We start from the raw sequence: 12,245 nt of genomic DNA on the forward strand, positions 1-12,245 counted from the left end.
TTTGGCAGTGGTGAATGCTGGGGCGGCCATACACGATATTGAACTGAGGAATTTCGCATTTTTATTCTTGTGACTTGACGTTCTGTACACCCATGTTTTAGACGGCGGTGTAGCGTAGTTGAACTGATTATGGCACTGTCAGTGTATCGAATACATCACACAGATCTCAGCAATGAAATAATAACAAAAAGAATGAAAAAAGAATGTGAAGTTTCTTTTTTGACTCAGTATATGATTGTTCTATTACAGGTACCTTATAGGCTTATTTATCCATAACTCCGTTCCCAGCGCCTAGTATAAAATAGTGATTTTCAATCCGAGCTCGCCAGCCTAACCTAAATCTTCCAGACCCCATAAAGCGAGAGGCATCCTTCAATGTGCCGCCAGCCAGGACTGTGTTAATCCTGACCAACAACCCATTTATTTTTTTTTTTAAACGTAGCCATAATATTCGGCAACGACTTTATGGAGTGGGTCTGCCATAAATTTCCGAAGTCGATTAAGGAGTACGGGATATCGCATTCTCGGGTTTCCGAAGCTATAATCGATTAACGTATCCATGAGGAGTTGTAACCGTTCGGTTCCCAGGGGACCTAAACTATCATACAAGCTGGTGAATTTCCCTCAACTTATGACTCGACGCAGGGCGGCTTAAATATCGAGGCCACAGACGTCCACCCGGACGCATCTGAACAACCGTTTCTCGATCAATCGCCACATGTATAAGAAACATAAGACAAATGTTTAATAAAAAGGTGGCAATACCGTGTCGTGAGGGACAATCATCAATTCCTCTCGAACGAATTCCCCACCTGGTCCGTCTTGCAAGTAATACAGATTCGGTTCGTTGTCTTTGATATCCACTCGGTCGATGTGGTACATTTTCATTGACCATACGGGGTCTGTGGTGCGACATTTATCCCCTCCTTGGAGTTCACCGGGCTGGTACAGATATCTCACGACGACCCGGTCTGGTAATTTTTTCTCTTGGCCGTGACGCAATGGCGCAGCCGAATCGGTTGTCACAGATTTCATTCGAATGGCTTGATGGGTCTTTTATCGAGCAGTGGAGTGATTGCGTTGTCGATCGCCGACACCACTCGCAGTAAGTTGTTCTGGGTTGACCATCTCTAGGGCATAGTGATGTCGGAACAAACGCTCGACTAAAGTCCTGTTGAATCTTTCGACAATGGTTTGGCTCAGTGAGCTCCGGACACGCCCCGTCTCACCTGGACTTTATTCTTCAATAACCGCTGCGATATGGCTCCCATGAACTCCCGTCCGTGATCGACTTGTAGATACGTTCTAAGGCCTTAGCGACTTGACACGAATCTTTGGTTGTTTACGGCTCCGCTTCCTTGTAGCGACTGGCAACGTCCACGAAGGTCAGGGCATACTTGAACGTTTTGTTTCTCACCCTGTCGTGCCGGAGAAACAGGAGGTCGGCTTGATGGGTACGATTGGGTATGCAAATGTCAAACTTTCTTCTCGGCATGTATCTGGGAGCTGGCAACTACACTTGCCAGATGGCTTGTTTTTTTAAGCCAAGCTTTGGAGGTATCCTCTGAAACATGAGCGGCTTTGACTAGCTTCGGGATAGCACTCACACCTTTCCAGTAACCCCGAGGGCTTCCAAAAACCATCTCCATGATGTATACACACTGTCGTTCATTCAATTGTCTCGACACATCAAGTGGAGTTTCCTTTATGGGGGGAGTCCTGGAAACTCCCAAAGCGTCGAGGCCTACTGTTGGTACCCATAGCTATAAGTGTGGATGCCATTGGTCCAGTCCATCGTTTGGTATCCAGGGGCGACAGCGACATTTTGTTCCGAGCGATGCCGTAGATGTTGTGTTTGTCACGTGTTCATGGGGTGTTTGAACGTGCGTTTATCGAAAAGAGCCTGTTTGAAGAGGGTTTGTTTGATTTGGCGTTTCAGCACGTATTTCTTGACTCCTTTCGACTTTCGCCTTTCGCATTTCGTCGTGATCGGATTTTTGAATCAAATGCATTTTAGGTCTTAACCTGACGTATTCCACGATGGGCTTCCTTCATCTTGCAGAGGACCTTTTTATTGGTCGTGCTGTGTAGGGGGTAATCCCTGGTGTTGTACTGGTGCATGTGTTTTGCCATGTCCTCGTACACGTCCTCGGTGCGTATATTCAACAACAAGGAATCGGTGTCCGTGTACAGCAACCCGCATCGATCGCCGTACTGTTGTTTGAGTTGTAGAAGATATCATACATGAGATGTTTGGATAAGTCGGGAATGTTAATTCCCACGTAGACGGGTCAATTGAGCTTGATGTGGCTTTTGTTCATGTGCAGTGCCGCCAAGTCGTTATCGAATAGCTTGCTCCGGTTGAATGCTGGGCTGGCGATCAGTTTTCTGAGTTTTTCCTCCTGGTGCCATCCCAAGAGTTTCACGTTGCCGCGTTTCCTCAAGGTTTCCATGGTTTTGCCGAACACCGAATTGTTCATGAGTTTGTAGAGGTTTTTCTCGAAGTCGCTCGTGGCTCGTTTTCTTAATTTTGTGTTCAACTGAATGTACAGTTCCATCCAGGGTTTTTGATCAAGTTTGAGCATTCAGTGTACTTTGGTCAGCTTCCATGCCCAGCGACAGGTACAGCTGCAGGTTGTGATAGTGCACGACGTACTTGGCTTTGTTCATCAAGTTCGGGACGAGTTTTTCCTCATTGGCCAGTGTGTTCTTGCCCAACAAGACTCGCTGATCGTCGGACATCCAGTCTGTATCGACCATCAATCGTTCGGGAGCCAGCGGATAAGTGTTGTGAGCAGCGTCCAATGCCGCAGGATAGTCCAAGTCCATTTCGAACAGGTAGCCTATCTCGAATTCGGGGATGGCCATAATGTTGTTCGGATTAAAATGCTCACTATTGACCCAGCCGAATCCGCCCATACAGGTTGTTGGCGTCGAGATAGAGGAGAGGATTGGTGGGCTTGTTCGAATCGTTGTTTTTCATGTACGGGTTGTTGGTTTTTGCGTACCGTTTGGAGACCATGGCAATCCCACCGCACATGCTTATCTCGACGAACAGGTGCATGTCGTAATCCGTGAACAATTCCAGTTTGACACCCGTTTTCTTTAAGATCACATCCCACGAGAGACCGGGGCTGGTGTAGTACAAGGCAGGGTCGAGTTGATACTGTTTCAAACACGTTGTTCTGAAGGTCACGAACACGTCGGCGAGCAGGAGCACGTCCACATATGCAAGTGGAATACCTATGCAAGTGGAATACCGTCAACACCGTAATTTGCAAAGAGGTCTTATATTGGTACGTCGACATTTCTAGCTGGAGAAACGTTTTATATACACATATACATAAAGAAGCGAAATGAGTTCACGTGTCTTATGGAGTCATAACCCTACAATCTTCTTACATTTGAAACCGAATAGGGATACACTTCATGACTTTCTTACCACACTTACATGAAAATACATTCAACAAGCAAAGTCAGCAACAAGTAGACTCCACATAGACCAAAGAAACATATTTTTTTGCATAGGAATAGTGTTTGAATGACAAAATGATAACATTCATGGTGTCTCGATGAGTCCGAGGAGTTAGTTCAGTGCCGATTTATCATGCTAGCTTGTGGTGTGAGGGTTTTGGTTTGTGTGTATGAGTTTATGATTACCTGTGTATGTGTAAATGTCTGTCTGTGTGTGTGTGTCTGTATTTGTATATGTGTACACATGTGTGTATATTTGTGTGTGTGTGCGTGTGTGTATGATTTTATGAATGCCTGTGTATGTATATATGTCTGTGTGTGTCTGTTTGTATATGTGTATGTATGTGTGTAGGGGTTTGTGTGTGTGTGATTTGTTCGTAATCCGTGAACAATTCCAGTTTGACACCCGTTTTCTTTAAGATCACATCCCACGAGAGACCGGGGCTGGTGTAGTACAAGGCAGGGTCGAGTTGATACTGTTTCAAACACGTTGTTCTGAAGGTCACGAACACGTCGGCGAGCAGGAGCACGTCCACATATGCAAGTGGAATACCTATGCAAGTGGAATACCGTCAACACCGTAATTTGCAATGAGGTCTTATATTGGTACGTCGACATTTCTAGCTGGAGAAACGTTTTATATACACATATACATAAAGAAGCGAAATGAGTTCACGTGTCTTATGGAGTCATAACCCTACAATCTTCTTACATTTGAAACCGAATAGGGATACACTTCATGACTTTCTTACCACACTTACATGAAAATACATTCAACAAACAAAGTCAGCAACAAGTAGACTCCACATAGACCAAAGAAACATATTTTTTTGCATAGGAATAGTGTTTGAATGACAAAATGATAACATTCATGGTGTCTCGATGAGTCCGAGGAGTTAGTTCAGTGCCGATTTATCATGCTAGCTTGTGGTGTGAGGGTTTTGGTTTGTGTGTATGAGTTTATGATTACCTGTGTATGTGTAAATGTCTGTCTGTGTGTGTGTGTCTGTATTTGTATATGTGTACACATGTGTGTATATTTGTGTGTGTGTGCGTGTGTGTATGATTTTATGAATGCCTGTGTATGTATATATGTCTGTGTGTGTCTGTTTGTATATGTGTATGTATGTGTGTAGGGGTGTGTGTGTGTGTGTGTGTGTGTGTGTGTGTGCGCGCACACGTGATTGTACGTGTATGCATGTATGTAGAACAGAACAGAACAGAGTGTAATACGTGTGTTGCCAACTGTTAGTACCGAAGCTCTCATAAAACATGAGTACAAGTATAATACACTTAGGGGCAAAAGAAACGATACCAAGTAAATTTCACAACGTGAGAAAAAACAAGACGTCATAAGCATAAGGTGACAATTTATATTTTCAAAACAATCAAACAACTACAACATATCGTAAATTCATACAGTCATAACCAAAGAAGGTACAGATATTCAACAATTAAAGAGGGTGGGGTCGATTGTCCAGTATTCGATCACGTACAAGTTTACACAGTCCCACTGAAACAGTCTTTTGAGCACATTTTACCACAAGTTAGAGTCAGTATCGAGTGTGTGCTCCTCCAGCGTCGATACAGGCTCGAACTCGACGTCGGGCAGATGACGTCAGACGTCTGATCACCGGACGTTGGATCCTGTTCCACTCGTCTTGCAGTGCTCTGGCAAGAGCTCTCCTGTTGGCAGGCGGATGTGGTCTGGCGCGAATTTGCCTCCCAAGATGGTCCCAAAGGTGCTCAATGGGGGAGAGGTCATTGGAACGTGCTGGCCATGGTAAGACGTGAACGTTGTTAGCGTTAAGGAAACCCCTAACGCGCTGTGCTGTATGGCATGGAGCATTGTCGTGTTGGAAGACAGTTCGGGGGTTCTGCTGCAGGAATGGCAAGACGACTGGTCGGAGAACCTGGTCGATGTACCTTTGACCATTCAAGTTACCGTCTACGATCACCAAGTCTGTCTTTCTGTCTCCAATTATGCCTCCCCAAACCATGACGCTTCCACCGCCGTAGGGCTCCACTTCTTGTACGCAGCAACGTGCAGTACGTTCACCTCTGCGTCGATGTACCCGTATCCTGCCGTCTGGTCTGTTAAGGTGGAACCTGCTCTCATCTGTAAAGAGTACTCGAGCCCATTGCCTGTTCTGCCAGCCTGCAACTTGGCGTGCCCTTTTCAGACGTTCACGTCGATGTTGACGGCTCAGTGCTATGCCACGGAAGGGTCGGTAGGCGCGAAGGTCGTGCAAACGTAGCCTCCTAGACACCGTTCGTCTGCTGACACGATGGCCGAGCGCTGTCTCTGCCGATGACGTCACCGTGAGGAACCTGTTACGTAAGTGTAACACACGTAGGTAGCGGTCTTCAGCGGCGGTCGTGACGGGCGGCCTACCACTCCTGGGTCTGTCCGACGTTCTGCCTGTTTGCCTGTAACGTGTCATAAGCCTGGTGATCGTCAAACGGATACAGTTGAAGATTCGGGCAACATGGTCGTGGGTCGCACCAAGCTGGATCATACCAAGTGCCCGTTCTCTTTGCTCTGCTGTTAATCTTGGCATGGTCGATGATGTTAACGTTGCAATCTGATACTGGCGAACATTTCCATGTGCTTTTATACTCAATACGACCCATGCACGTCATTTTGCACGTGCATGAAAAATTGCCAGTCAAATGCATTTTTCATGACTTTCCATTTCCCAAATGCATGTATTTTGGCGCAGGTCCGTTTAAGTTGCGTTCGTGCGAAGGTTTTCTGTTCCAAACCACCTAAAAAGTCTGAGTTCAAATCCAATTTGTCCCCCATTACAGTTTGGTATCGTTTCTTTTGCCCCTCAGTGTATATAAAAGTACAAGGCTACCTGGAAAGATAGAATTAATCATATCTTACAAAATTAATGACAGGTAGTTAAACTATGAGAACTTGTAAACCTGACTACAAGCGTTACCACACACACAAAACTCTGAACCAGCAATCTTAAAGATAAAACCATGGAAATCCGTTGGTGAATCTCGTCTCACACAAACACATGTTGTTTCTGAGAAAAAAGTATGATTGTCAAGTCGGAGTTCCTCTGGTTTCGTTGCCAATAGCATACGTACTCCTTCACTCATCCCGTCCGCGGAAACCGCCTCTGCCTCGATGAAAGCCTCTGCTACGCTGAGGAGGGTACACAGGAGACATCGCTGCCGCGCTTCGAAGATTCTTTAAATCACGTGACGTAACCCTGACGTGTTACGTTGAAGTGACCTGAAGAATCTCGAAAAAGTCGGGTCGAACTGACCTTGAATTGCAAACGCTGAAAACTCGTCCTGTAAATACGCTATCTCTGCTTGGAGGATGATTAAAATTTGATCGTGACGACTGTCAGAGTCCCAATGGCTACATTCCAGTAATAAAGACATACACTTTATAACAGTTTCAGTAGAACGTGCACATTTGGCAATGGTATTGCAATCAACTTCCCTAACGACTGCCATTTACAAGTAATTCTGGGGATAGTTTTACACTAGAAACAGTGTCCCTCATAGTTTAGTATTCACCTTATATATCTCCGTCCCCAGTGGTGACGGGGGTGCACAACTACCGCGTCGGGTCTGGTTTGACCTTTTGAGCGCCGGTTAGATTGGGACGTCAACGGTTCCCGGTCACCGTCCTCAATCCTAGGGCGATAACACTAGCTCTCAAGTGCAGCAACTCGTGCTCTTAGCTCTTCGCAGTCGTGAGACACTTTTTGTACAAGGGACAAAATCTTGTCAAGCTTTGGATTCTCAGTTGACTCTGATTTTTCCAATGACATATTGCCGCAACAAAATGGCGTCCGTCCTGCCTGCTGCGTGAACAGAGCACGTCACCGGTGTAACGCGTTGCTACTTCAAATGGCATCTATCAGTGTCTGTCTATGTCAAAATAGGGAATTGTGTCGAATGCAATTTTTGTTACTGACACTTTATATTTGGAAATGTCTTCTACATGTTTTCTGTAATATTGTTAGAAGAATGTAGGACATGTTGAGCAGCAACCAACAATGAATTCACCATGCATCATGCTTACAATCCTGCTTGTAAATCCACTTCATAGCTGGACAATGTGACTTGAGGTCATACCCACGCCGTGTAGATGTTTATTTATAACACGATGTGACATTACGGTTAAACAAAATGCCATTATCAGAACATAGTAGCTAGCAAGGATTATGTGCTGTTCACAATATTTAAATTACACGTGGGAATTATTAATAACGACTTAAGTAGTGTAGCCCTCAAGCACATTATTGAGAGATGCATTTTTCCATTTCAGAATTAATCTATTTCCAGTGAACTTTATATCAAGCATAGTTACTTGTTCCCATAAGTATATTTTAAAAAAGGTTCGTATGACTTTGTGCACTTTAATTCAACGACCTGATAACACCGTACGTGTTTACTTGTCTCCTTGCACGGGGTTCCCTCACGTCAAGATCCTTGTATCGTCTCTGTCAAAGTCTTCTTTGAGCCAGTTCATATTGAACTGAATTGCCTTTATACTGAATTCTTTTGATTAGCATTGTCACCATGATATAACTGAACATAATATATTTGTCAATGAAGGTCTGCGTGTTGATAAAGACACGATGGAATATTTGTGATATCAGCTCCAAGTCAGCTCTATGATTCACCTGCCCAGTTCTTGCATTCAGCACTTACTTGCTAGCATGTGGAGATCGACTGTATCACTCCAGTTGGATGCAAGACCTTCCTCAGTAGATTTACATGAGTAGTTGCCCAGGTCCTCTTTCTTCACATCAGTCACAGTCAGGGTTTGTCCTGAAGCGTTGAACCTCTCACCAACTTCAACCTCTTGTCCGTTTCTCCTCCACGTGTATATCATTCTAAGATCATGGTCCACATGTTCAATGGAAGAGTTGGTTTTGCATGTCAAAACGATGTTGGTGGTGTTGACAATGACCCTGATGTTTGGGTGAGCGGGTTGTCCTTAATAAAACATAACATCAAATCATACTGCTCAATACCAAACGTCAAATAGATAGCGTGTCTTGACTATCCTCAGAAAGACATGCAGTTTTGTGTAAAGGGAAAATAGCTCCGAGAGTTCTATGACCGGATCCCTGAAAAGCAGTGATGACACCAGGTGTTCACAAAGAAGTGTAAGCATGTCCTGCTCTACCGGTAGCAGCCGCAATTCATAAGATATGCCTCAAATGAATCTATAGCGGCCTGACATCAATACTATAGCCAAGCCAAGACAAACCAGACAATTAAGTGATTGATAGGCCGGAATGCCCTGTCAGACAACCTCTAATAACGACTGCTGTACAGAAGCACAGAGATTTTGAGCAAGAACTCGGATAGTGACTTAAACGAATTGCTATATCACTGAGATGACACTAAAAAAAGTTTTATAGTGTTATATCACTTAAAAATACGTCACTGGTGATGCTTTTGAGCTAGTTTACCTACCTTGTACATATAACATGTGATGACAATTGGGAATGGAACAGTTGTATTTTCCTGCATCCTCTTGTGTTGTATTGTGTAGCCAGAACTGGAGGATGACTGAATTAGCTGACGTTGTTACCTGCGTTATATTGACTCTCGTTCGGTAGAGATTATAGATGTAGAACCTAAGTGAGTTTACTTGAAAAGAGCGATGTATCTTTAGGTGTCCTTACATGGAACTCCTCATCAACCAACGGCATCTTCCAAGTAATGAATGCACTGTGTCCTTCACGAACTACTGTGTAATTTTCATAAGACCCAACTGAAATAACACAAATATAGCATATATATATATCTACATTGTCTTGCTCCAGTGAGAAATGGACATGTCTGTATATTGTATATTGTACAATGTTACACATTGGACATTCTTTAATTATCAATGAATAACTCAACATTTTCCTCTTTGTGGTGACAGTACAGGAGAGAACAATTCTGGTCACTTCCTTGTGAATGGGGGGTTTTATTATAAATATTTAATTGCCATATCAAAGTTATAACTGATACGCCAAATACATTTTTTAAATACTTCTTACGTCCGAATTTCAATATCGTTCACTCACATTGTTTAACCAGTATATACGCTTCACTCCATCCTGACACCGCTCTCCGTCCTATTACAACCTCACACTGGAAGTTATCTCCCTTCGCTGTGTTCACCTCACTGACAGTGAGGGTACTTCTGTAGATGCCATGGTACCGGCCAATCATGACTCTGTGCTATGTTGTATTCAGAGCTTTCGTCTAGCGGCAAACCGTTCCTCCTCCAATTAATGGACACCTTTACATCTTCAACAGGATACACCAGGTAGACACTGTAGCAGGACAACGTCACACTCCTGTCCATGTGGGCTGTGTCTGGTGCAGTGATGTAGGGCTGTTGGAAATCTGTTATAACAAATTGTGAGCAAAGAAGGCGAGTTTGCTTGGTAGGGAAGATTGGGTGGGTGGCCGTGCCTGAGGGGAGAGGTGGAAGATTGTTGGTGATGGTGATTGATAAGACGGGATCGAAATGGAGTGATTGCTAGGGGCGCGGATGCGGAGAAGACAATCTATGCTGGCTCTGGAGTTATTGTAGGGGTAAGCCGTAGCCGAGAGAGGTGAAGGGGATCGAAATGGTTGTTTTGAGGTGCGGCGCGCGGACGTCGGAGAGGACATCCGCAGAGAAGTTTAATTATACCATGTTGCAAATTCCTGTCACCAATCTAGAAGCCCTGGCTATCAACACCAAAGTAAACAACAAACAAATCACAATTATTAATGTCCTAATATCAAAATCACTCCCGAAGATTTGGCAATACTCTCTACATTCATAGCCCACAATACCATTTTACTCGGAGACTTTAACGCACATCACCCACTGTGGGGCACAAGACCCTACAGAGACATTAATGGAACCCGCCTCGCCGACTGGCTAGGCCAACACAATCTCACTTCACTAAATGACAACCGACCCACCAGTTACCCCCTCTCCCACCTCCACTCACCCACACCCATAGACATCACATTCACCACCCCCAAACTAATACAGACTTGCATCTGGGAGGTACACAACGACACCTGGGGCAGCGACCACTGCCCCATCAAAATCACTATAACTTCACACATCCCCACCTCACCAACCGCCACTCCCCCAACCACACCCACAGAAACCAGATACAACATTAATAAAGCTGACTGGAAAAAAATTCACAACACTATGCAAGCAAGTAGCCGACATAAACACATTTAACAGTAATCTTACAAACACTATCCTAAATATCACAGACAAATGCATTCCCACTTTTCGGTTTAACCCCGCACAAAAAAACAGTCCCGTGGTGGAGCCATGAAATTATGAATGCCAGAAAGGCTAGAAAAAAGGCCCTAAATCAATAAAAAAAGGGACCGTTCAAAATTACATTTAGCTAAACAACTACGTAACAAAACTAAACAAATTATAAAGGCAGCAAAAATTTCCCATTGGAGGAAATTCTGTTCTACTCTCAGGCAATCTCATCGAAATCCCAGGACTATGTGGAATAAATTTAAAGCCGTAAAAAGCATTTCTAAAAAACCCATTTCACCCAACTTTCCGGACCTAACCACAAACAAAGATAAAGCAAATGCATTTGCTGCCCACTTCTCGGCTACAAGCAGCTCCACCAACTACCCACCCACCTTCCAAAACACTATTAAAAACTACTTTAGACCACATTTTACATTTAGAACAAGATATCAAAGTAGCACAAGCACAGAAACAATACACTATGGCCATTTTTATTGATTTCAGCAAGGCATTCGACATGGTTTGGCACAACGGCCTACTACAAAAACTTCAAACACATGCCATTCATGGTCGAATTCTGAATTTCATTCACTCTTTCCTAAACGACAGACAAATAACAATCAAATCTCACAACACCATCTCGGACCCATACCCCTTAGAAAATGGAACCCCCCAGGGGAGCATATTATCCCCAACTTTATTCAACTTCATGATTAATGACATTTTTCCAGATAAATGGCCAGAAATCACAACTGCCAAATTTGCAGATGATATTTCATTTTGGACCTCCTCCACCTCAGTTAAACACTCAAAATTCAAAAAATGCTAAATTCCATTCAAAACTGGGCCCAAAAATTGGGGTTTCACATCAACGTTAAAAGAACCGTGGGCATATTATTCAAAACACAGCATATGCAAAATTATACCCCCAAACTACACCTAAATTGAAATTGAAGAAACTGAATTAAAAAAAGAAGCCAAATTTCTAGGAGCAACTTTTGACCGCCATATGACATGGACACCCCACATTAATAACTTGGTCAATTCATATCAAAAAGATCTAAACTTAATGCGAGCCATAAGCGGCACAAACTGGGGTGTCGACAAAGATACCCTCATTAACATATATAAAACTCTCATATTATCGAGATTGGACTACGCCGACCCGATTCTCCACAACCTCTCCTCCCATAATCTTCAAAAACTTAATTCCGTTCAATTTAAAGCCCTCAAATTAGCTCTCGGCACGAGGAGTGGTACCTCTCTTAACACATTACTTCTACTCACAGGCACTTCTTCAATCACTCAAAGAATAAAACAAACCACACTCACTTACTGGGCTGGGGCCCAACACAATCCCATAAATTAATCACGAACAAATATAAAAACATTAAGGAATCTACACTTAAAAAGTTCAAATCAAACCCATTTAAAGCATCATGCCTTACTCACTTATACAGTCTGCTACATGCACAACAGCTAAACACCATACAACACATACCTC

The 12,245-nt window shown here is 43.6% G+C and overlaps 1 protein-coding gene and 1 long non-coding RNA gene across 2 annotated transcripts in view; one reads left to right on the forward strand and one right to left on the reverse strand.

Annotated features, from left to right (window-relative positions):
* The window catches only part of LOC124274011 (hemicentin-1-like), a 101,606-nt gene that overhangs the window by 9,124 nt on the left and 80,237 nt on the right, over positions 1 to 12,245 (reverse strand). Inside the window, exon 5 of the mRNA XM_046709344.1 lies at positions 8,161 to 8,448. Within this exon, the coding sequence (XP_046565300.1) occupies positions 8,161 to 8,448 (288 nt within the window). The remainder of the gene's footprint in view (positions 1 to 8,160; positions 8,449 to 12,245) is intronic.
* Positions 293 to 4,851, forward strand: LOC124274070. Its single transcript, XR_006897844.1, has 3 exons — positions 293 to 304; positions 2,419 to 2,426; positions 4,758 to 4,851. It is a non-coding gene; the product is annotated as an uncharacterized LOC124274070 (long non-coding RNA).

The sequence above is a fragment of the Haliotis rubra genome, unplaced genomic scaffold, assembly GCF_003918875.1.
Source record: "Haliotis rubra isolate DU_JTF1 unplaced genomic scaffold, ASM391887v1 Scf187, whole genome shotgun sequence".
Classification (NCBI taxonomy): domain Eukaryota; kingdom Metazoa; phylum Mollusca; class Gastropoda; order Lepetellida; family Haliotidae; genus Haliotis; species Haliotis rubra.